Here is a 21,350-nt window from a genome sequence, read left to right as displayed (position 1 = left end):
GCCACTTTAAGCATTAGCATGAGGGCCGCTGAAGTATTCAAATGAAATTAAATAAAGTGTCCTGCTGTAATGATCTAAGGACTTCAGAACAAATGATAAAAAGACACCAGAGTCTGGCACTGAACAAATGGGTTCATTTCCAATACAGACTAGTGGTTGGGCCGTAGAGTTCTGGCAGCTGTGTCAGAAGCTGTGATTCCTTCGGAGAGATTGAACTTTCATACTCCTCATCCACCTGATGATGTGAAAGGGGAGAATTCCAGAAACAGCCACTAATTTTCCAAGATAACACTTCCAAACATCTCATCTAAGGTCAGGACATGTGACACTGATATAACTTGTTGCTTATTGGCTTTACTTACCAAACCTGGCATATACTTCAGTCACAGCTTGGTTCATGGCCAAGTCAATGAGTCCACGGCCCAGGCAAAAGTGTGGGAAGACAATCAGCACATTTTTCAATGTTTTATTAAACTTCAGCAAAGACTATAAGAAAGAGAAACAACATAATAAGCAGTTGAAACCAGATTTCTTTAAGAAAACATAGCAACATGAGTGAAAAGTTCCTTGTCATGTCAGAGAAACTGGATGTTCTGTGTTCTTACAACAGAGAAAACAGAGTATTTATTCAGTTACACCCAAAGCATCTGCAACCTAAAATGCAGCACAGCAGAATGCTGGCATACACTGCACCAGGCAAGGTGCTTGTGAAAAACTGTCAATGGGGAGAGAAATTAATCTTTGTAATGAAGTATTTCTCTATGTAGCAGAGGTAATGTAATTCTGGTGTCAGCTATTATAAACAGCAATTGTGAGCAACAAGAAAGAGTGGTATTTTTCTGTTGTAACATCTTTATTTATAGCTGGAATATTTCCATAATCAGGACTGCCACAATATGGAAAAGTACCAGTGTCTGGGCATAACTACACAGTAGACTTTGGTGCAATGTGGAGATACCCAAAACAGTGTGTCAGTAGCAGTCTAGCTGCACCAACACGGACTATGGAGACATAGTCTCAAAGGTAACAATACTGGCCTGCTGTCCCACAGGCTGATTGGCACTAGATTGAACCCTGCCCTATCAAGTAGCATGGCTGAGAATGCAGGAACACCAGGGACAGAAAGTATTGTAAAGTTGGCCCTTGAAACCATGAACTTCACCACGATCTGTTTCTCCTTCCCGGCAAACAACAATGCTTCATCAGCACATGGTGTTTGAAAATGCACCATCAGTAATGACAGCTAATTGGATTGCTGTCAGATGTAGAAAGGGTGTCAGTCTCAGTGGCCAGAGTATCAGCAACTGTAGAGGTGGTAGTAGTAGTGCATATAAGCCAACAGTGTTTTATAAATTGATCTCTTAGCCTTTCTAAGAACTAATTTTGGCATTCACTGTATTCTGTCTACTCTTGTACTTTCTGTCACCTTCCCGGTGGTGTTAAAACATTTTTGGGCAATTCTCAAAATGCTACTGTAAGCAGAACATCTCCTCTAACACAGTAACTAGCAGGAGTAAGTGTCTTTCCTCACTTAGTGGTGACTCCATGATTTTCTACCATCTACATCTTCCTGTGCAACCCAAGCTGCAGAGGCAAACACAAAGTGCCATCTCCTCTCCTCCCCAGCTGTGAAAGTCTACAGAAGTTTGCTCATAGGGATGAAAAACACTCAATGTCATTCCTTGTGTGTGTAGCCCAACATGTCAATTGCCCTGAGTCGCTTCTCTGGGTTATTCTGTTCACCTGTCCCTGCAGCTACTCAGCAAGTTCCCCACTCATTTACTGCCAGACAAAACGGCAAGGTAGAGAAAGACAGTTACTATTAGAGATGGTTATGCTTGGACACCCTTTGCACAGCTCTTTAAAACCAGGTGTCAACAAAAACATTACTTACCGGGTTATTTTCAAATAACTCCAGGATGAATGTAATGGCACTGCTGTTGAGCCCCACAAAGAGATTAATACAAGACAATGCAACATAAGCAGTGCTAGGGACACTGAAGAAAGAAGAAGCAGGGTACATCATGGGAATTACTGCCCATCTGCATGCAAAAGATAGAAAAACTATGATAACAGCTTCTCGGTATTCTCATGTCAGTTAGCCTAACGAAAGCACAAAGTTGAGCTTTCTTTTCATCCCAAGTGTAATGAAATGGTGTAACCATCCGGAGGTGCCACTACAGTATTCTTTCCCTGGTTACTAGATAAAAAGTTTTTTCCGCTTAGTCTTTTTTGGTGTTAAAATGCAGGGCAATAGAAACTGCTAAAATTGAGAAAACTTAATGCTAGCAAGGTTATTATCACCCCAGGTATCCTTGCACATCTCACTGGATTGTACACCAGGAGGGAAAAACAAAGAAACGTTAGATAAAGCAAATACAATGTACTGTTTTGCTAGATACTCCTCAGCCTTTGGAACTGTCCAAAGAAATGAGAAACTCTGTAAGTTTTGATATTCTTTTCTAACTCCTCTACCATTGTTTTTTTACTCCCGATTTGGAGCTTCCTGTGCCATGATTTCTGGGACACAGCAAATGCACGTGCAGCAGCACCAGAGGAGTATTCCTCTGGAATAAACTTACAATGCTTAGCAACAATCAGTCTGACTAGGAAGAATTCAGTAACAACAACCTGAATTGCTTAACAGGACAATACACACATAGTCAGAAAGAATCATCCTAAGTTTCCTATTGTGACTGCAGCTAGACACAAGGGCTAATGTATGATTCTATGAATTTACCTTCCTTTCCGTTTTTTGAGTAGTAAATTATGAAATTATTATTGAAGTGACTGCCATGTGATTACATATTTTCTGAAAATTTCATCTTGGTAGATGCTTTAAAATATGCAAAGAAATTTTAAATGTCCTTCCACAGAGCCATGAACTACTGTACTTTAAAAAAAATATACAGAGCCACAGACAACTTATTAAAGATACCACTATTGCACTTTAAAAAGATGTAATGAAAAATTAAAACAAATGAACATTCTGATAGCATTTTTTAACACTGGTTATTTTACAGAGATTAAATGATGATAATGCTTCACATTTTCTCAGGATTTTCATTCAGAGAACACAAAACCTTCAGAAAATTAAAGGTAATCTGCCCAGAAAAGAACTGTTCCCTCTTAGGCTTAATTTGTGATATACATAGGAGGATGTGAAAAGCTTCATTTCTCTCTTTAACTCTAGAAACAGATCTGGTCGATCATTTTTTCCTAGACTACATCAGCTGCAGGGCTATCAGGAATATGATTTTATAGATAAAAATATATGCTCACTAATTAAATGAGAGAAAGTGAATTTCAGTCAGCCTTATAAAATGCTATTTTGCCAACACAAATGCTCATCTGAAGTTAAAAAAACTGCTGAAGACTCAGTACTCTTTGCCCTTGGGTTAAATGCTGAAAGATATTTTAGTATTGGCTGTCAACGAGACAAATGAACAACCACTAAATTCCTACACAATGTACGTATCAGAAAGCGGCAAACTGAACAAATATATTTTCCTGTAAGGATCACATTTAACGCTTAAAAATGTAAGGCAGTGACAAAAAAATCTCCTTTACAGCATGTGGCCAGAGTGTGTAAATATCCTGAAGCAGGGACAGAATCCAGTTCTAACCTGTATTGTACCCACTCAGTTTTATTCTTTAAAGCTGGATTTCACTAAGTACCGAGCTCAATAACATGAAATCATTTGCATGTGAAATATAGGGCCCCACATGCAGGAATAACGTTGAACACTCACCCATAGAGAAGCAGCAAGGCAACAAGCACCGGGAGATTAGTCGGAGAGGTGTATGCTTTCTTGTTGAATGCAGCGAATATAACCACAACAACTCCAGCACTCAGTGCATAATTCACCTGCCACATCACAGGGTGAAGATCAGTGTGTAAGACCTGAGAAGGCCTGCAAACATATCCAGATCCTACACATTATTCCAAAAGGATTTTGTATTGAGGAACACCGGAATTTATGAGCTAGACTAGTCACACTTGAGTTTTTGGATCAACGGGTCCCTGGCAGCACTCGACATTTTTCTGAGACATCTTTTATCAGACTGTTCATCAAAAATACAACATATATTGTTGTTTCTTAGATTATGGTTTAGGAGCCAATTATTTCATGGTTCTGCTGGCAGGCTGCCCACAGAAAGAGGCTGTGAGTATGCAAAGGAAGTGCAGTTTCTGGTGATGCAAAGGCTGCATAGGAGGGAAAAAGCTAGTTACTTGAGCCACATTCCTGGGAGGAGGCTAAAGTGAGTATGCTTGGCCACTGCTCTTCTCAATTTCTCTGTTCAGTATTAATAGCACTAGTCTACTGCAATGCACAGAGCTCCCATGCAGAATGGAAGGTGGCGTTTCACAGAAGTGCTAACACCAATTAATACCTTTGCATCATGCTGTCAATGGCCACAGTCAAGGAAGATGCTGGGAGGCTTCTGTGACCAGCAGGGCACAGGAACTGAGAGACCTGCTTCTTTTCCCTCATTTACTAAATTAATGCTTTGCTTTACCTTCTCCTGAAAGAGCACCTTCCGAAGCCTGAAGAGTTTTGGGGTTTTCAATTATTTCAGGTTTTTTTCTTTTTAATTTTTTCAGTTCTATGTTCATGCTTTTCTTATTGCATAAGCCCTTGGCTGCTCTCTCTGTTGAGAAGGCATGGCTAGAAAACAAGCCCCTTGCTGTGCCTCAACCAGGCAAAGAATTTGATCCTTTGTGACAAAGTGGCCTGAGGAGTGATGGGAGGGTAGCTGAGCCCTGTCTAAGCAAGCCCGGGCCTGTGGTCTAAATCCTTTTGGAACAACACAGTGAACATGATTCAGTGACCTAAACAAATACATCTGTGCCATTTTAGACACCCTAGAGTATTTTGTCTGGTCTCCAGCTACTGTTCCAGCAACCTGTGAATCTCCCCCGCTTGGATTTCTTGAATATCTTGAAACACATTGTGGTTCTTCTAGAGGGCAGGAGCGACTAGCATCAGGCAACTGGGCTTTCCCCTGCTATGGTAAGTTGTACTTTATTATACATTCAGTTGTAAGAACTGGAAACCCTAAGATTACAACAATTTCAGCTTCATTAGCTGAATTATGAGTTGTGCACCTGACAATTTCTACATCTGTAATTAGTTAGGAGGTCAGATCCTTAGCATGCTCTCTGAGACACACTTAAAGAAATGAATGCTTTGCAATACTCAATCACCTTCACTCCATTCACCGATTAGTCCCTAGTTCATGCAAACCCAGGAATAATCGCAGGCTATGAAATTAGACCAGCAGTTACTCACTATGTCCCACATGAAGTTAGTTAGCCAGTAGATTGCAGGGCTCACACCACTGACAAACTGTAGATGCTTGGCTTTTGTTACACGTTCTTGAATCAGGTATAAAACAAAACTGGCTGGTATAAAGGACATGGCAAAAATCACACAGATGGCAACAACAGCATCCACTGAAGTGGTCAGCCTAAAACAGAGCACAAGAAGGGACTGTGAGCAAGGGAATGGATGCAACACAACACTATATTAGCATTTGGGGAATCTGGAGGGAATTTTAAGATCTAAAAGTAGCAAGGTTATTCTGTAAGTAGAAGACTTCTCCAATTTCAAAATGTGCTAGTGTATTTTCCCAAGTTGTGTTGGGGACTGTAGCTAACAAATATGGATGACGATGGCACCATTCCCTGATTTTTTACTTGCCTTCATTCTCTGGAACAGTTCAACTCCTATATATATGTCTCAGTTTGACAGCCTTTCCTGTATGGTGTGTCTCAAGCTAGACATTAAGGCACAATAATCAAAGTGCTCTGGGAGCTGGGAAAAGAGGGACTCAAAGAGGCAAGTTGCATGCAGTGAGATGAAGCGCAGATCTTGCCTCTGAATTCTGAACTTAATAGGAGACATGAGTGGGAAGTCATGTCTTCTTAGGGGTGTCTTTTTCAAGAAATTATGGCTTTTAGATTCTGGAATACACCAACCCTACTACATGCCATTGAAAATCTACCTGTGTGCTGTCCTTGGCACCAAGACGGAGGTTGTCGACTACTGCCTACCTGTAGTCAATTAAGGACAATTGCTGATTCCTTTTTTGATTATGATCTCTGTGTTATTTCACAAGTAGATCTATTGGCTTTGGAGCATGAACAAAGACTTCAGAATCTTTGTGCTCGGGTATCAACAAAAACATGTAATCATGTATAACCAATGGTCATAGCTCCTACATGGGATGGGAATGAACTATTATAGGAATATAATGAGACAGAAAAGAATGGATTGTATATCTAATTCTTGATTAGAATAAAACTTCAGGGAAAGGCCTCTGCATTCTGTCAGTTCTCTTCTGAGTGTGAGTACACTGGAGTTGGTAAGCTGCCAGGAGAGGGAGGGGTAAAAGCCAGCAGCAGAGCACAGGCAGGCTTACACAGTGACTTCAGAGAGTTGCTCCTTAGTGAGGTTCAGAGGATGGTTTACGGCAGTGATCCCATATTCCTCAGGGGCTTGGCCAGTCCGCAGGTTAGCTCTAAGGATTGCGTTATTGGCTACATTAAGGAAACTAACCATAGCATGCCAGCCTTTATTGTTAAACCACACCTAAAAGAGTCAGAAAGCACAGATTCATTTAAGAAGCCTTCATTAATAACCCTGAGCTGCAGGAGAAAACTTGGCTGCCTTTTATCTACTTCTGCGGGCGTTGTCAGCAGGGAAGAATCCAGCACCAGGAATTCATAGCTCCTAGGCACAGTCCAGCAGGAGGAGCTCACATACTATGCTTTTGAAAGGGTTGGAGAACAACCGTCAAGGGATTTTGTAGAAGCATGTTTTAAAATTTAGCAGAATGTGTCCTACTCAGAAGTATTTAGGACAGCAAGAAGTACTAAGGACGTCGTTAAAAAAAAATCTGACATTAGAAATAACTTTGCATTAACACTGTATCCCATATTACTTATTATAAAGTATAGTATTTCAGCTCTTCTGGCATCTGAGAATGTCACTAGGAATATTCTCACAATTTGAAGTCTATGTCAAGAAAGACTGTGAGTTAGCAGACTACTTCCAGCAAATACCTTAATATTATCTTCAGTTTCCATGTATTTAAGGAAATTAGAAATTTCTTTAGCAGCAGCCAGTGAAGTTTGTCCCTAAAATAAAAAAGAAAAGGCTAAAGATGAGGTCTCTGGGTGAAATCCAGTGCTGCAGGTTTTCAGCTTTGTAAAAATTCTTTAGTAAGGGGGGGGGGGGAATCTTGCTTACTCCTGTCACATTCATCATTCGGCCAAGATCACTTAAAAAATTGACAACTTGATCTCCAGAAACATGAAGGACTGGGAGCCTTCCTCCTATAGAAATTCCTCCATATCTAACAAAGAGAACGGTATCATCAGTCACTTGTACCACAGACCCAAAACTCTGTACATTGATGGAAATACTAAAAATCCACTTAATGTAAGTTTGATTTCTATACATCATATAATTCATGTATGACAATCTCCACTCTTTCTAACAAGTTGTACTAGGTCTTTATAAGGCTTACAGTAATAGAAGTTCTATCAGTTTCTGAGGGGTTCATCCCACGATCCTGAGAAAATTATTATTTAGATAGAAGATTTGGAGAAAACAGTTATTTCTACAGTGCAAAATTTTTAAATCAAGATAATTGACATATAACTGTTTGGATAACATGGAGGACTGAGGACAGCATGGACCTCAGTTAAAATTTCAGTTGCCCTGAGAGGAGCAGGTATTCACCAATGCTGGTGCCAGCCAATACTCCATAATGATAAATACTATTGCACGAGATAAACCAAAGTCTAATTCCATAGAAAGTAATGTTTGCACATGAACAAGCGGATATTCCTTGAAGGAAGCCAGTCATCCAGCTGCTACCTTTGAAGTGAATTCCTACTGCTGATGAAAAACTAAATAAGTATGTTCTTCAGGCTAAGTGGTCATCTTTCTAAGTTTAGTATCTGCAGTGTAGACATCACACTGGCGTTAGCTGATGCCTTTATGTAAGCGTGGAGCACTAGTGGAATCTGTTTTATAACTACCACACATGTTCAGAGCAGGGATGAGGAGCTGTCATTGTTACTTCTGTGTTTGATAGGCTGGTGTCTAGGTTTCGTCTTACCCAGGTCCTTTTTTGGAGGGTTCATATTTTTCTGTGCACTTTGAAAGAGCTGCATCAGAGCACTATCGCAATGTAGTGCAGTATTCTATTGTAACTTTCCATCACTCAGATCCCATTACGCTGACTCTTGTAGATAGTAAAACTGTGATAGTTCCATTGTGTGCCTCTGGCCTTCATCCTTGTGGGGGTAGTCCAAACAAATATATCCCCTTGTCTTTATAAAACCCTTGCTGACCCCCAACCTATTTCCCACTGAAGCCATCTCTTTGTTCTATACTATCTGCCACAATTCCCCTTATCCATTCAGAGAAACATTGAGAGGCTCCGCAGTTAAACAGAAATTCATTGTTTCTTTATTTACCACCATAATCTGTGAATTGGTTTCTTACCTTTGCTCATTGACCCAGTATTTGCTCTTCAAGCTGAAACAGACAAAAAGAATCCTGTCTCTTAATGCACTGAACCACAGTCAATGGTATTGTCAGGCTTAAATGGAAATTAAAAGTGAATTCCTATGCTTTGCAGATCTCCAGTTTTCCCTAGATAGCTTTTCTTTTTTTTTTTTTCTTTTATTTGCTTTCTTTTTTAATTGCTGCTGATTACTTTGCGTTGTGGGGTTGTCAGAACTTTTGGTATTCCCTGCAGTGGGTTTTTGGTTTTTTGTTTTGTTTTGTTTTCTGACATGATTCATCTCCAGCTCATACAGAGATAAGCAAGGTTTCTAAAGTGACACGTACTGGCTCTGTCCTAAATCCATCACGAATTGATTTTAAAAGACGTATCTAAAGCAATTATGACATGTGCTAAGAGGAATCAGTCAAAGGCAGCCAGCACATAGCTAATATAATGGGAATTTCAAGAACTCTGCTGGGAATTGAAAAGGTAGCAAGGCCTGAATCAGAAATAATATGCCATGGACGCTGCACATCTAATTACCATGCATGACACTCAGGCAAGCTGAGGAGCTATCAGTAGGATAGATGCATCTGTGAAACATTGTCCTTTGGCTCTTTAGCACTTCTGGGAAGCAAGTGATAATTAACTCAGGTGGATGGTCATGCTGGTGTGGCAACAGTTCTTCAGGGACACAAACTAGTACCTCTGCAAGGCACTTCACCATGCTGTGCAGAGGCACCAGTTTTCTCACCATTGACACAGTTACCATTAACATGGCATTCCATCAACATTGAAACTTAGCTATGCCTATAAAGGAGTACCCGATTATACAAATAGGTATAATTAGAACAATTTAACTCCCCTAAAATGAGCATCTCCTATTCTTACATTAGGAATATGGACATGATGCTCAAGTCTACACAATACTGTGGCAAATCAGGTGCTATGTTATTATTAAATGAGAATTTCATGGCTAGGTACAAAATACTGCATGTGAAAAACAAAGAGATATTCATCCCTACCTCTCTTTTATCAAAGTGGTGTATGTTTTCACCAAAAAATCTGAAATATTTCTGTGGGTCAGATCTTGAAGAATTTCTGTGCTGTGCTGCACTCTCTGGAAAGAAAAGAAAACCTAATCAATCGCAGTAAACTTTACAGTCTCTAAAGCTATTAAGTGTTTGTCAGGAAAACAGCAAAAGTAGCTTTGGTTCAGAGAAATTTCTCAGGTTCATAGTGTCACTGAAATGAGAGTGGGTCATTCACTTTCTAGCCCAAACATCCTTACTTTACTAAGATTTCAGAAGAAATCATGAAATCACAGAAGTTTGCGATGCCTGACACAAAACAGTTGCACTTCACCCTGAAACTTGGCCCGAGTTATTTGCAACAAAGGCCAGGGTTGCTCAAGGCTTTTTCTCCACTGTGAAAGAAGGAAGCTTTTCAAATAAATTGAGGTCCCAGTGAAGATAAGGTAGTTTTCTATGATTTAGCAAGTTGGAGTAAAAATTAATATGAGAACTTCACCTTCACTAGCACGTTAGATACTTTGAATGAAAATTACTCTCTTTTTTTGTAATGAAAATGATGCCACATGACACCTTTCTGAGTCTTTTGCAGATACAGGGTCGCTGTGAAACGCAAGACCTCAAACTTGCCGAGTTTATCCCAAGGTAGAATATACTTAAAAAGGTTCCTGAGCGGTTTCAGAGGACAATGCTTGCAACCTGAAATGACCTAGTAACGACCTAGAAAGTAAGTCTAATGAACTTTCCAGAAGTTCCTACGTTTGTCCACAGAGAGGCAGAACCAGATGACACAGAAGATACATTACAAATGTCCAGTTGATTCGAGACAATACACAGGAAGACTGGTAGCATCCTCATAGCGCCTTCATTAAATGAGCTGTCTATGCTCACACATACCTCACGATTGTTTACATACTGTTGCTTCCCTGAAGACTCAAATGTGAACTGTTTCTTCCTGACAAGTTATACAAAATTATCATATCCTGCAAAATTGTCAGGATAATATTATAACAAACACATTTCCCTTAGAGGACTAGAATCCCCACAAACAAACAAAAAAATTAATTTTGCATCTTACTTGGATTTGAAGTTTTAGACTAGATTTCCTTCTCAAATACACTAGTATGCAATTAGCAAAATTCAACTTTGGCTGTCTGTTGGACAGGGATTACTTGGAAATCAGACATAACTTGGGATGCTGTGAATAAGGTCAGAATATAACCTCTTTATTGATTTCTTTTTTTGCTTCATAGACAGGAATTCTACAGATACTCAAAACAACTTTGCTTTGTTGCTTTGTGAATAGTGATAGAGAAACCAAAGCAAGCTGAATCAGTATTTTTGAGAGATTGTGTCATGGATTTGGATTCAGAAATTGATTAAGATTGTGACATTAGTGTTAAAACTATAATTATTTTAGTCATTTGGCTAGTGTGTGTAGCCTGGCAAACAGGAATATTAAAGTTGAACGATGTGCATAGTGAGACATTAAATTAGTGAGCTATTACTCAGAGTGGCTGCAGTTCTGTTTTCTTTAACTTGTTAGAAAAACATTTAGAAAATGTGAACACTAACAGGCTATAATTTTCCTTTGCTTTTCAAAAGACCAAGCACATTTTATAAAGGGTACTACTAAGATTATTCATTGATAGGAACAGGTGGGCATGTACCTCTCATCTCCTCTCCATACAGCATCAGTGGTTACGAAATTACTCATCTTCATGCACATGCATACAAACATTCATTTTGCTAGCTTAGAACTTTCTTTCTAGAAATGGAACCAAAAGGCGTGTAAAAAAATAATTATTTGGGGTTGACTCAATATTAATTTTTCCATTTTTAATGAGATGACCCCACTCCATGTTTTTCAAAATCATGACATTTTTTCATTCCTTCCTTTCTTCATTCTCCCTCCTTCCCTTCTTTAAAGAAAGGCAATCTTCTAAATAGAATTGTTCTTTGAGGCAATTTTTTTTTTTAATTATTTGATAAATAGTTGAATTTTTTGTGATTTTCTTCTATAGGAAAAATTTGCAATTTGGATGAAAATAGTAATCAAATTTCATTTAAATGTGCAAGAATTTCCAATACCTCTGAAACTGAATTCCAAACTCCAGCAGTTCTTGCTCCCTTAAAAAAATGTACTCAATTCCTTCCATGTATATTGGCATGGCAAGGTACTTACACACTAATCCCTTTTCCAGCACTTGCCATGAAACTTTTCTACAAAGGTTTATGGCGCAAGGACACAACCTGTGGTGGTGGGAGGCCGCCTGCGCCTGCAGGGCATTCTGGCAGCATAGTGAGTTTCTTGTGAGTGCTGCACTTGCAGGAAGGTGAAGGATTCTCAGGGCTCCACTTTTGGCTCAGCAGGAGGCTGCTTAGGTTAGGATGAACAGGAGGTGTGTTCCAGGCAGTTGGCATATTATTGCATGGGTAGTTCCTGTGTAGAGGAACAGACTCTTTAAGCTGTGCAGACATACAGTTCATGAGAGCTCACAAATCCACAAAATCACAGTGCTCTCAGCAGACATTCTCCTCTCAGTCCTTATCCTGTGAGTTATGAATAATAAGAACATTTTAGAGTACTTGGTAAACATGAATAAATATAATCTCCCCCCACATCTCTGCCAAGTTTACTGTCTTCAGCTTGCAGATAGGACACTGAAGGAACAAGGAGACTGTGTTTGACCCATTAGTACACATGAAATCTGCAGTGGACACATATCTTTGTGAAGAAACTATCCTTTTCCTTGCTTATGCGGTATCTTTTCTCTCTTTATTTTTTAAAGTTTCCTCTTTGTTCCTGCTGTACCAGGCAGAGGAGAGGAAGGGGAAGAAAGAGGAGAAGACAGCCAGAAGAATCAAATTGCTGGATATCACGACTGGGAGAGAGGCAAGAGAAAAGGAACAAATGACAAAGCATAGCATGCCAGTGACAAATACCTCCAAAGCAGGACTCACAAGCAGGGTAAGTGGGTAGGACAACAAATGTAAAAGTAAGAGCTCTACTAATGTTTTCCTCACTTCAGAGTGAGACTAGCTTCAAATCATAGAGACTGTCCTATTGCTACTTCACAATCTGAGCAATTGCTGAAGCTGTTGCTTCCAAACACACCAGTGGGAACAGGAGTAACCTGAGGGGACTCACGCGTGGAAAGTGCCAGGGAAGCTGTGAAGATTTGGGCCTGAGCCCACTGGCCTCCTGACATAAATTTCAAGGTTGCTTAATTCTCAATACAAGGCTACATGTGCTGGTTGCCAGCTAGTCACATTGAGCACTGTGAATCATTCTTAATCCGGTGGCATTGCTGTTTTGCTGTTTGTTTGTTACTTTTGACCCAGTATTAGATATTATTGCCAACAATATATCTGAAGCACTGGCTGTAGTAAAAAGTCAAGCCAATTCATTCTTGTTTTGCTACTCAAGTTACACTAGTAATACCCTGCTAGAATCTCATTCAAGAGAGATTAGCTAGCAACTTACGGAAGAGGCTGATTCTTCATGCAGCGATTTCCAAATCCTGGTTTATTCAAGAAAGCATCAGTGAGGGAGACCATCTGCTCACTGCCAGGACGCTCATTGCTAAGGGAATAAGAAAGGATTTGCTCTATAAAATTTTTGTTCAAACTATTGTACTGGAATACACATAGCAACTGGTGAAGGACAGCCATATGGCAGAACCAACTGCCTCCCTCCAAATGCTGATAATTCAATTATTTTTTTTATTTATGCAAAACCCCAGAACCTTCCAAGATGGTTAACAGGCTAAAGCAACGATCCTTTTCTCCTAATATTAAAGCATGACTTCTGACATAGTCCTATAGCAATATTCTCCAAAAAGGCTTGAATCCACATTTCTACCCTCTCAGCCCTGTCACACTCAGTAACCAGAAGAAGAAAAACATATTCTGCATTTTCCTTTGCTGAGGCCAAAAAGACAATGCTGCTAATAGTGAAGTGTCTGCAACTAACAACCTAATTACATTAGACTACAGAACATTGCTAGTGCCAAGTGTTATACAAGTATGAATATCAAACTCTGCTCCACACACTACCATGTGTAAATTAAATTAAAGTTTCATGTGAATTTTCAGTATGAAACTCAAGGAAAATGCTTCAAAATTATTGCCTTCAGTTTTGCTGCTTTCTGCTAGTTGCGATCTAGTCTAGGACTTAAACATTGTTTATAAATTTCCTCTGCACTGCACATGTTTTGACTTGGTGCAAGCTCAGCTTTGGAATACGTGAAAGTGAAGGTGAAGCGAGTGTTCAGGAGAGTACAGAGGAATTGTGCAGTGACCTGGAAAGAACAGAACTGAAGCTTCTATGAAGAATAAAAAAAGACAAAGTGCTAGTAGGCACAAAAAAATTCAGACCCAGCCAAAGGATACTGTGGGGGGGAAAAACTGCTAAGCTGCAGCAGCATTAATAAAACCTGAGTCTCTGCTTTATATTGTTTCCATAACTTTGCCCAAATACTATACTAACTATAAATAAATCTACCACAGGTCAGCAGGTAGGCTTGAATCTCATTTTCTCTAAGATTATGAATATAGGAGTAGTTCAATGGCATGTCAGAAACAGTCACATTTCTTACTGTCCTGGATCTCCTGTTAGGCAGGGTATGTAACTTTATAAGTGTTGAGGTCATGAATTCAGGTAGGAAGAGGAGAGTACCAAAGACAGCAAAATATTTAAAGGACTATTGGTTAGACATACTAGCAGCTGTATTCTCCACTTGCACCAATTTCATGCTATTTTAAATCTGCTGATTCCAGTGGAGTTAATCCTTTTTTATACCACACAGAGTGAGAAAAGCCCAGTAAGACAGGGCCTCATGATCCTAAACGCTAGGGAGAAAAGGGTGTATATATGACAGACGTACTTTTACTCAGTGATTCCTCTTACCTGAAGAAAGTAAACTGTTGTCCATAGATCCAAGGGTGTAAGGTTAAGGCGGGATATTCTCCAAATGGAGGAATAATGACTGTAAGTATTAAAGACAGCAACACAAAACTAGCAGGGAGAACAATCTGCAGGGAACATGAAAACATCACACTAGGTTATTAGATATATGTTGTAGAGTGACACTGTACGCACCTCATAATATGTATAAACAAAAGAGGGACAGCAGGAGCACACAGATCAGATTTGGTTTGGCTCCTGAACACCAACAATTTAATTTCCAATGCTTTCAGTTAAGATTCTGGTTGTCACAGAACTGTATTATATTAAAAATAAAATGCTGGGCTAGTAGTGATTGAATCATGAACTTGGTGCGGGTGATAGGCTCTAGGCAGAAAGAAATAGAATAAGAGGCAGAAGAGTTGGAATCATAATTAGAACAGTTAGGGACACTGTTACCCATTTGCAGCATCTCTGTTGCTTTGCATAGAGACATTGCTGGGAAAGACAGTGTTAAGAATGTTGTGGGAAAGAGTCAAAACCAGCAAAAGTCAGTCAATACCTGGGCTAGGAAGTCCTTGTGGCTGCGGGAGGCATGGTGGAACCGTTTGATGAGCAGTGCTTTGATCTGCTGATGTACAAGCTGAAAACCTTTATACTGTTGGGACCCTTTGCCTTCATTTTGATCTCCTGCTATGCCTACTGGCATTCGAGAAGCGTCATTAGTTTTCAGTGCAGTTTGTTCAGCTGATTTGTTCTCAGTAGAAGTTTTGCCAAGAGTAGAACCATTTTCTTGAGTGTCTCCTAGGTTAAGATGAAAAGGGGCAGAGAAGACACTTTATCCTCCACACATGAAGGTAGCACAAACATTTTAATGAGCTCCAGATTTTACCAACTGTATATATCACATAACCAGATTGCCTTAATTACAACTGTTGCACTGTGGCTGTATCTAGTGGCATCATGTAGGTTAACACTCCTCTTACTCAGCAAGATGAACAAGTTAATCATGTGTGTAGTTTATGGACTAATGATCAGCAAAGTACTTTTTATAAAACTACTAAAGCCATTGACATCTGGGGGCTTGACACTCCACTTTTATTTACATAGTTAAGAACATCACCCAATCTAAATAAAAGTCTTTCTGCTGACTGCATCTTGTTTCTCAGATATCATGTCGGGCCCTAAAACCAGATATTTGCTGACCAAATTTATTTTGGCAAGAACACCACACAAAGACTGAAAGTTCTGAAGCTCCTCTTTACTTGGCATTCAGAATACAGAACAGTCCCAAGAAAAGTTTATCAAATACTGATTCATGGATCTATACCTGCTTTTTGCATTCCAGGGTCAGCTTCTGCTGTAACCTTTAGGAAAACCTGCCATAGACAAATACATCTCCCGGTTAGGAATAGAACAGATATAATAACCTGACCTCTGGAGCACTATACGTCATCCTTTAATGTAACAAAAAAAAAATTTAGATACCTGTTCAGTACTCCTGCTTATTACACAATCAGAGGTCTCTTATGAAATATCTCAGAAAATGAAGAAAGGAACAACTAAGATACAAAGACAGACAGATTTCAGGCTAATGAGTCATGCTCCACAAGGCTAACATGAAGTAAGGCTTGGATCCTTTCTCTATACCCATCCCAAAGACTTTCTGAGTGTGCCACAGCATATGTGACTAGGTTTTGAAGGGGATATTAGGAATTAGTAAGATTAAATGTTTAAGAACAGGAACTGTCTCAGAAAACATTTTGGGGACTGATGAGAAGATCAGCAGGTATTTTAATCTGTCTGTTACCTCTTCAAGTGGTGTGTCTGAAACTCCAAAACTGCTGAGTCCCAGGTCATCCAATGTTTCCTCCAATTCTCTGAAGAGACTGGCATAAGATCGCTGTTTAAAGTGTTTATTGGGCAAAAGGTAAATGAGTTCCTGACCAATACATTCAATTAATTTTGCTTCTGGGATATGATGATGAATTACTTCTGCTAGCTCATTCAGATCTCCTGTGAAAAGTCAAAACAGTGTTCAAAGAATGAATATTTAACCATGCTAAGCATGATTTCAAAAGCTATTTTTTGCACTATACAAAAGGGGACTGGTTTATTACATAACTCACAGATATCTCAGTTAATTCTGTACTAGACTGGGTTATGTTGCTAATTGTGCTCTGGAACTACGTAGCAGGAAGCTATTTCAAGTCTGTTAATAAAGCACAACAAAATCTTCAGGAATATCTACTTAAGTTCTTCTCTTATGTAGAAAAGCCAAAATGACTTTTTCTGAGAAAGCCAGTTTCCTTTGATCTACATATGCTTCAGTTTTCATTAACAAATCACACATTTTGCTGCAAAGGAGTTAAAAATTCAGTCTATACTTCTAAAGCATATAAACTTCCAGTTCATCATCTGTACCTGTGTGTTGGGTTTGTGTTGCGGGAGTTTGCATAGCGGGGGAGGGGCTACAGGGGTGGCTCCTGTGAGAAGCTGCTAGAAGCTTCCCCGGCTCCAACTTGGACCCGCCCCTGGCCAAGACCAAGGCCAAGCCAAGCCCATGCCCATCAGCGACGGTGGCCGCACCTCTGCGATAGCATATTTAAGAAGGGGAAAGGACTGCTGAGGAAGAAGAAGAGGAGTGGGATGTGAGAGAAACAACCATGCAGACACCGAGGTCAGTGAAGAAGGAGGGGGAGGAGGTGCCCCGGAGCAGAGATTCCCCTGCAGCCCATGGAGGACCCCATGCCAGAGCAGGTGGCTGGGCCCGGAGAAGGCTGTGACTCTGTGGGAAAGCCTACGCTGGACCAGTTCATGAAGAACTGCCGCCCATGGAAAGGACTCATGTTGGAGAAGCTCGTGGAGGGCTGACCCCCATGGGAGGGACCCCATGCTGGAGCAGGGGAAGAGTGTGAGGAGTCCTCCCCCCGAGGAGGAAGGAGTGCCAGAAACAGCGTGTGACGAACTGACCGCAGCCCCCATTCCTGTTCCCCTGCGCCACTCGGGGGGAGGAGGTAGAGGAATCAGGAGCAAAGCTGAGTCCCGGGAAGAAGGGAGGGGTGAGGGGAAGATGTGTTTTTAAGATATGGTTCTATTTCTCATCATCCTACTCTGATTTTATTTGTAACAAGTTAAATTGATTTATTTTTCCCCAAATCAAGTCTGTTTTGTCTGTGACCATAATTGGTGAGTGATCCTTCCCTGTCCTTGTCTCAACTCATGAGCCTTTTCGTTGTATTTTCTCCTCCCCATCCCACCGAGGGAGGAGTGAGCAAGCAGCTGCGTGGTGCTTTGTTTCCAGCTGGGTGTAAACCATGACAACCTGAGACCACATATACATCAAAAACAGGCAATGGTAAGCAAAACCACAAAGAAACCTGTCTTGGTTTTGGCTGGGGTAGAGTTAATTTTCTTCTTAGTAGCTGGTACAGAGCTGTGTTTTGGATTTAGTGTGAGAATAATGTTGATAACATTCTGATGTTTTAGTTGTTGCTAAGTGGCGCTTATCCTAAGTTAAGGACTTTTCAGTTTCCCATGCTCTGTCAGCAAGCAGGTGTGCAAGAAGCTGGGAGGGAGCAGAGCCAGGACAGCTGACCTGAACTAGCCAAAGGGGTATTCCATACCATAGAACAACATGCCCAGTATATAAATGGGAGGGAGTTGGCCAGGAGAGGCGGATCGCTGCTCGGGCATCGGTCAGCAGGTGGTGAGCAATTGCATTGTGCATCACTTGTCTTTTCTTGGGTTTTATTTCTCTCTCTTTTTGTTATATTCCTTTTCATTACTATTTTTTTTTTAATTCTTAGTTAGTGTATTTTACTTTAGTTATTACACTGTTCTTATCTCAACCCACGAGTTTTGCTTTTTTTTCCGATCCTCCTCCCCATCCCACTGGGAGTTGTGAGGGGGAAGCGGCTGCGTGGTGCTTAGTTGCTGGCTGGGGTTAAACCACGACAAAACCTTATCAAATTCACGTTACAATACAGATGTTAGACACAAGTACTGAAGAAGTGGGCCTCAGCAGCATTGATCTGTTAGATGAGATTGCAGCATAACAGGAGACATAGCTATGTGCTGGAATGCCGAACCATGCCACCTCTTACCATCCAGTTCCAGCTCTGGAGCTCCTTCTTTGTCCGTGTGTGCACAGCTGGAGCAGGAGCAGGAGCACTGAGATCCACAGCTACAAAGCGACTAGCATGGACAAGCAACAGATACGAAGATGAAAGTGCTTGAGATACATGCAAAACAGGATGTAAGTGTTGTCAGCCTTTGAACGGCTTGAGTCAGTGAAAAATATGTCATATCTGGAGCATCTTGAACATATTATACTGAAAGTCATGAGGACTGGATTAAGCAATATAGAAAACATAAATCCACCTGCACAATGCATATCTGTCAGTTCTAAATTGCATGCAAAATACCTGGGGAAATATGATCAGCAGTGGCCATGAGTGTACAGATCACGTTGCTACTAAGACTGGAAGTGCCACTAACAGCAGAAAGAATTCAGATCCCTAATTCTCAAGCTGTGCAAGGCTGGTTTAGCTATGGATAAATGTAGACTCTTCTGGTGTCTGAGCTGGTTACTAGACTACACCGTGTTTACAACCAGTGTACTGCAAAAGCAAGCATCAGAAAGACCTGCATATGGACAAAGGCAACTTGATTGGTAAAAGTTTAGACGTACTTAACTGATGAGAGTCAACTGTAGACCACTGAGGGCTTCATATCCACCTATTATTTTCACCTGTCTGGCTGAATATATATTTATAAAACCAGAGAAGATTTTTACAGAGAGACTTATGTATCCATATAATTTCATGAGGTGTTATCAAATTTTCTCATTGCTTTCTTCATTTTCAAGTGAGTTTTGTAAACAGCCTCAAGCAGCACTTAACTGCTTTCCACCTTGGTGCAGTGCATGAATACGTATAAATATTTTTCAGATTACATATGCAGGGAGGGAACTACATACTTACTGTAGCCCTTCCAATTCTGGTGTTTCTCATCTTTCGAACAAGAGTGAGATAGAAACCAGACCCAAAGCAGTTCTTCAGGAATACAGGAGAGCCTGAGCAGAAGAGTTTCCCTTGGGATATGATGGCTATTCTGTCTCCAAGGATGTCTGCCTCATCCATGTGATGGGTTGAGAGGATGATGGTTCTGCCTAGAAGGAACAAGGAGGAATGTTCAAGGCATGGACTCCCTCTGGAACTCAAAACAGTGCTTAGTTTTTTGGCAATTAATGCAGGGTTTTCTCCACACCAGAGCCAGGTCCCAGGTTTGCCACATCCATAGGTATCTGTTCAAAGAATCTTGTTTGCTTGTATTCATATCCCACTACTCATGACAGTTTACACAGCAGACACATGCTGCATCTATAACAGGTTTAAAAAACAAAACAAAACAAAACCAAAAATAATTTCCACTCTCAAACCTGTTACCTGAGCGATACTTCAGCAGAAGATCCCAGATAGATCGCCTGGAATATGGATCAACTCCAGAAGTGGGCTCATCCAAGACTACCACTTTTGCTTCACCCACAAAAGCAATGGCAACAGACAGTTTCCTTTGCATTCCACCTACCAGAGGACAGACAAATCCAGGAGTCTGAGATGAGTTACATAAGTGGCAGGGAAGTAATTAACACTGCTTTTCAGTGGGGGGACAAACTGATACGAGTAAAACAAAACCCATCCTCAGACAAATATTTCTGCAAAGTTAAATCAGTAGTCACATTTTTCTTCTGAGGTTCAGAACAGCTTGTTCAAAATTTTATTTTTTTAAAAATATATTTTTCATTTACGTGTTGCATTTTCTGCTTCTTGCCAGAAGCAAAAGCAAGAAAATATGAGATTTTCATGTTCTTATGTGAAACTAGCCAACTTCTATAGTTGCAATCAGTACAAAGTAGTGTAAGAACACCTGGCTGTTTATTCAAATCAGCTTTTGAATCTGAAAGTGAAATGTGTTCAAATACACTACATGCAATTGTACCTTTAGAATGAAAGAAATTACTCCTGCCAAATAATACAGTATTATAGGGTACTGATCCAAACAGTGGAGCAGCATGGTAGTATAATATTTCATTTGCCTTGAAATAATAGAACATTGTATTTTGTTCTTTTCTTACATTGACAGATTTTTTTATATATATATACTCATTTAAAAATAACAGCTTTAAGTATATTTGAATTTGTTGTATATTTATAAGAAACAGAAGCTTTAGGGACAGGTTGTACCAGCTTTACTATTTGTACAGTCCCATTTACTCTTCGAGAGTAAAGACCTCCCCAGTACACAGTGATGTGTCAGAATATGGCCTCAAACATGTAACTCAAACAATTGCCCAAAGACAAAGAAAAAACAGCAGAAAAAATGTCTTAGAACAATCCTGCGGGCACCTGACAAATTCTGAGCCTCTTCATTCCTTTTATGGGTGAGGCCCATGTCTTCTAGCATTGTTTCCAACTCTTGCTCAGCTTCATCCCTGGATCTCCCTTTCAGTTGAGAATAAAACAAGATGTGCTCTGCTACAGTAAGGCTGTGAAATCAGACAGAAAGGCACCAAGGCAATTTAAATGAATAAGCAGATTTTTTCCCAAACAGCAGTAAATTCACTCTAGCTTTATCTTGCTAAAGGAAGAGAGGCTGCTTTACTCTAAATCTGGATCACAGATCTTCTTTGTGATCAACACACTTCACTCAGATGTCATAGGCTCTTTCTCTGCCTTTTCAAAGCAGAACCTGCTACTAAAGGAACAGGTATAGCAGGCATCAAGCTATCCATTTATAGGAATAAAACGGAAGCTAATGTGAGTAGCTGCATTAAGGAAGAGAGTCTGCTGTTGAGATGAACGCAAACTGATGGCAGTGAA

At 40.2% G+C, this 21,350-nt stretch overlaps 1 protein-coding gene across 1 annotated transcript in view; it reads right to left on the bottom strand.

Moving 5' to 3' along the window:
• ABCA4 (ATP binding cassette subfamily A member 4) overlaps positions 1 to 21,350 on the bottom strand; it is a 74,828-nt gene that overhangs the window by 7,885 nt on the left and 45,593 nt on the right. The window contains exons 21-39 of the mRNA XM_050900640.1: positions 20,877 to 21,016; positions 19,917 to 20,054; positions 19,452 to 19,639; positions 18,573 to 18,663; positions 16,277 to 16,482; positions 15,797 to 15,845; positions 15,029 to 15,270; positions 14,470 to 14,594; positions 13,045 to 13,143; positions 11,811 to 12,000; positions 9,552 to 9,646; positions 8,523 to 8,555; positions 7,257 to 7,362; positions 7,070 to 7,144; positions 6,427 to 6,596; positions 5,295 to 5,472; positions 3,753 to 3,868; positions 1,895 to 2,042; positions 363 to 486 (exon numbers count right to left, since the gene is read on the bottom strand). Of these exons, the coding sequence (XP_050756597.1) occupies positions 363 to 486; positions 1,895 to 2,042; positions 3,753 to 3,868; positions 5,295 to 5,472; positions 6,427 to 6,596; positions 7,070 to 7,144; positions 7,257 to 7,362; positions 8,523 to 8,555; positions 9,552 to 9,646; positions 11,811 to 12,000; positions 13,045 to 13,143; positions 14,470 to 14,594; positions 15,029 to 15,270; positions 15,797 to 15,845; positions 16,277 to 16,482; positions 18,573 to 18,663; positions 19,452 to 19,639; positions 19,917 to 20,054; positions 20,877 to 21,016 (2,513 nt within the window). The remainder of the gene's footprint in view (positions 1 to 362; positions 487 to 1,894; positions 2,043 to 3,752; positions 3,869 to 5,294; positions 5,473 to 6,426; positions 6,597 to 7,069; positions 7,145 to 7,256; positions 7,363 to 8,522; positions 8,556 to 9,551; positions 9,647 to 11,810; positions 12,001 to 13,044; positions 13,144 to 14,469; positions 14,595 to 15,028; positions 15,271 to 15,796; positions 15,846 to 16,276; positions 16,483 to 18,572; positions 18,664 to 19,451; positions 19,640 to 19,916; positions 20,055 to 20,876; positions 21,017 to 21,350) is intronic.

Source organism: Gymnogyps californianus, chromosome 8 (genome assembly GCF_018139145.2).
Source record: "Gymnogyps californianus isolate 813 chromosome 8, ASM1813914v2, whole genome shotgun sequence".
NCBI lineage: Eukaryota > Metazoa > Chordata > Aves > Accipitriformes > Cathartidae > Gymnogyps > Gymnogyps californianus.
The sequence above is the reverse complement of the archived record's forward strand: the minus strand, read 5'-3'. Positions and strand labels throughout refer to the sequence as shown.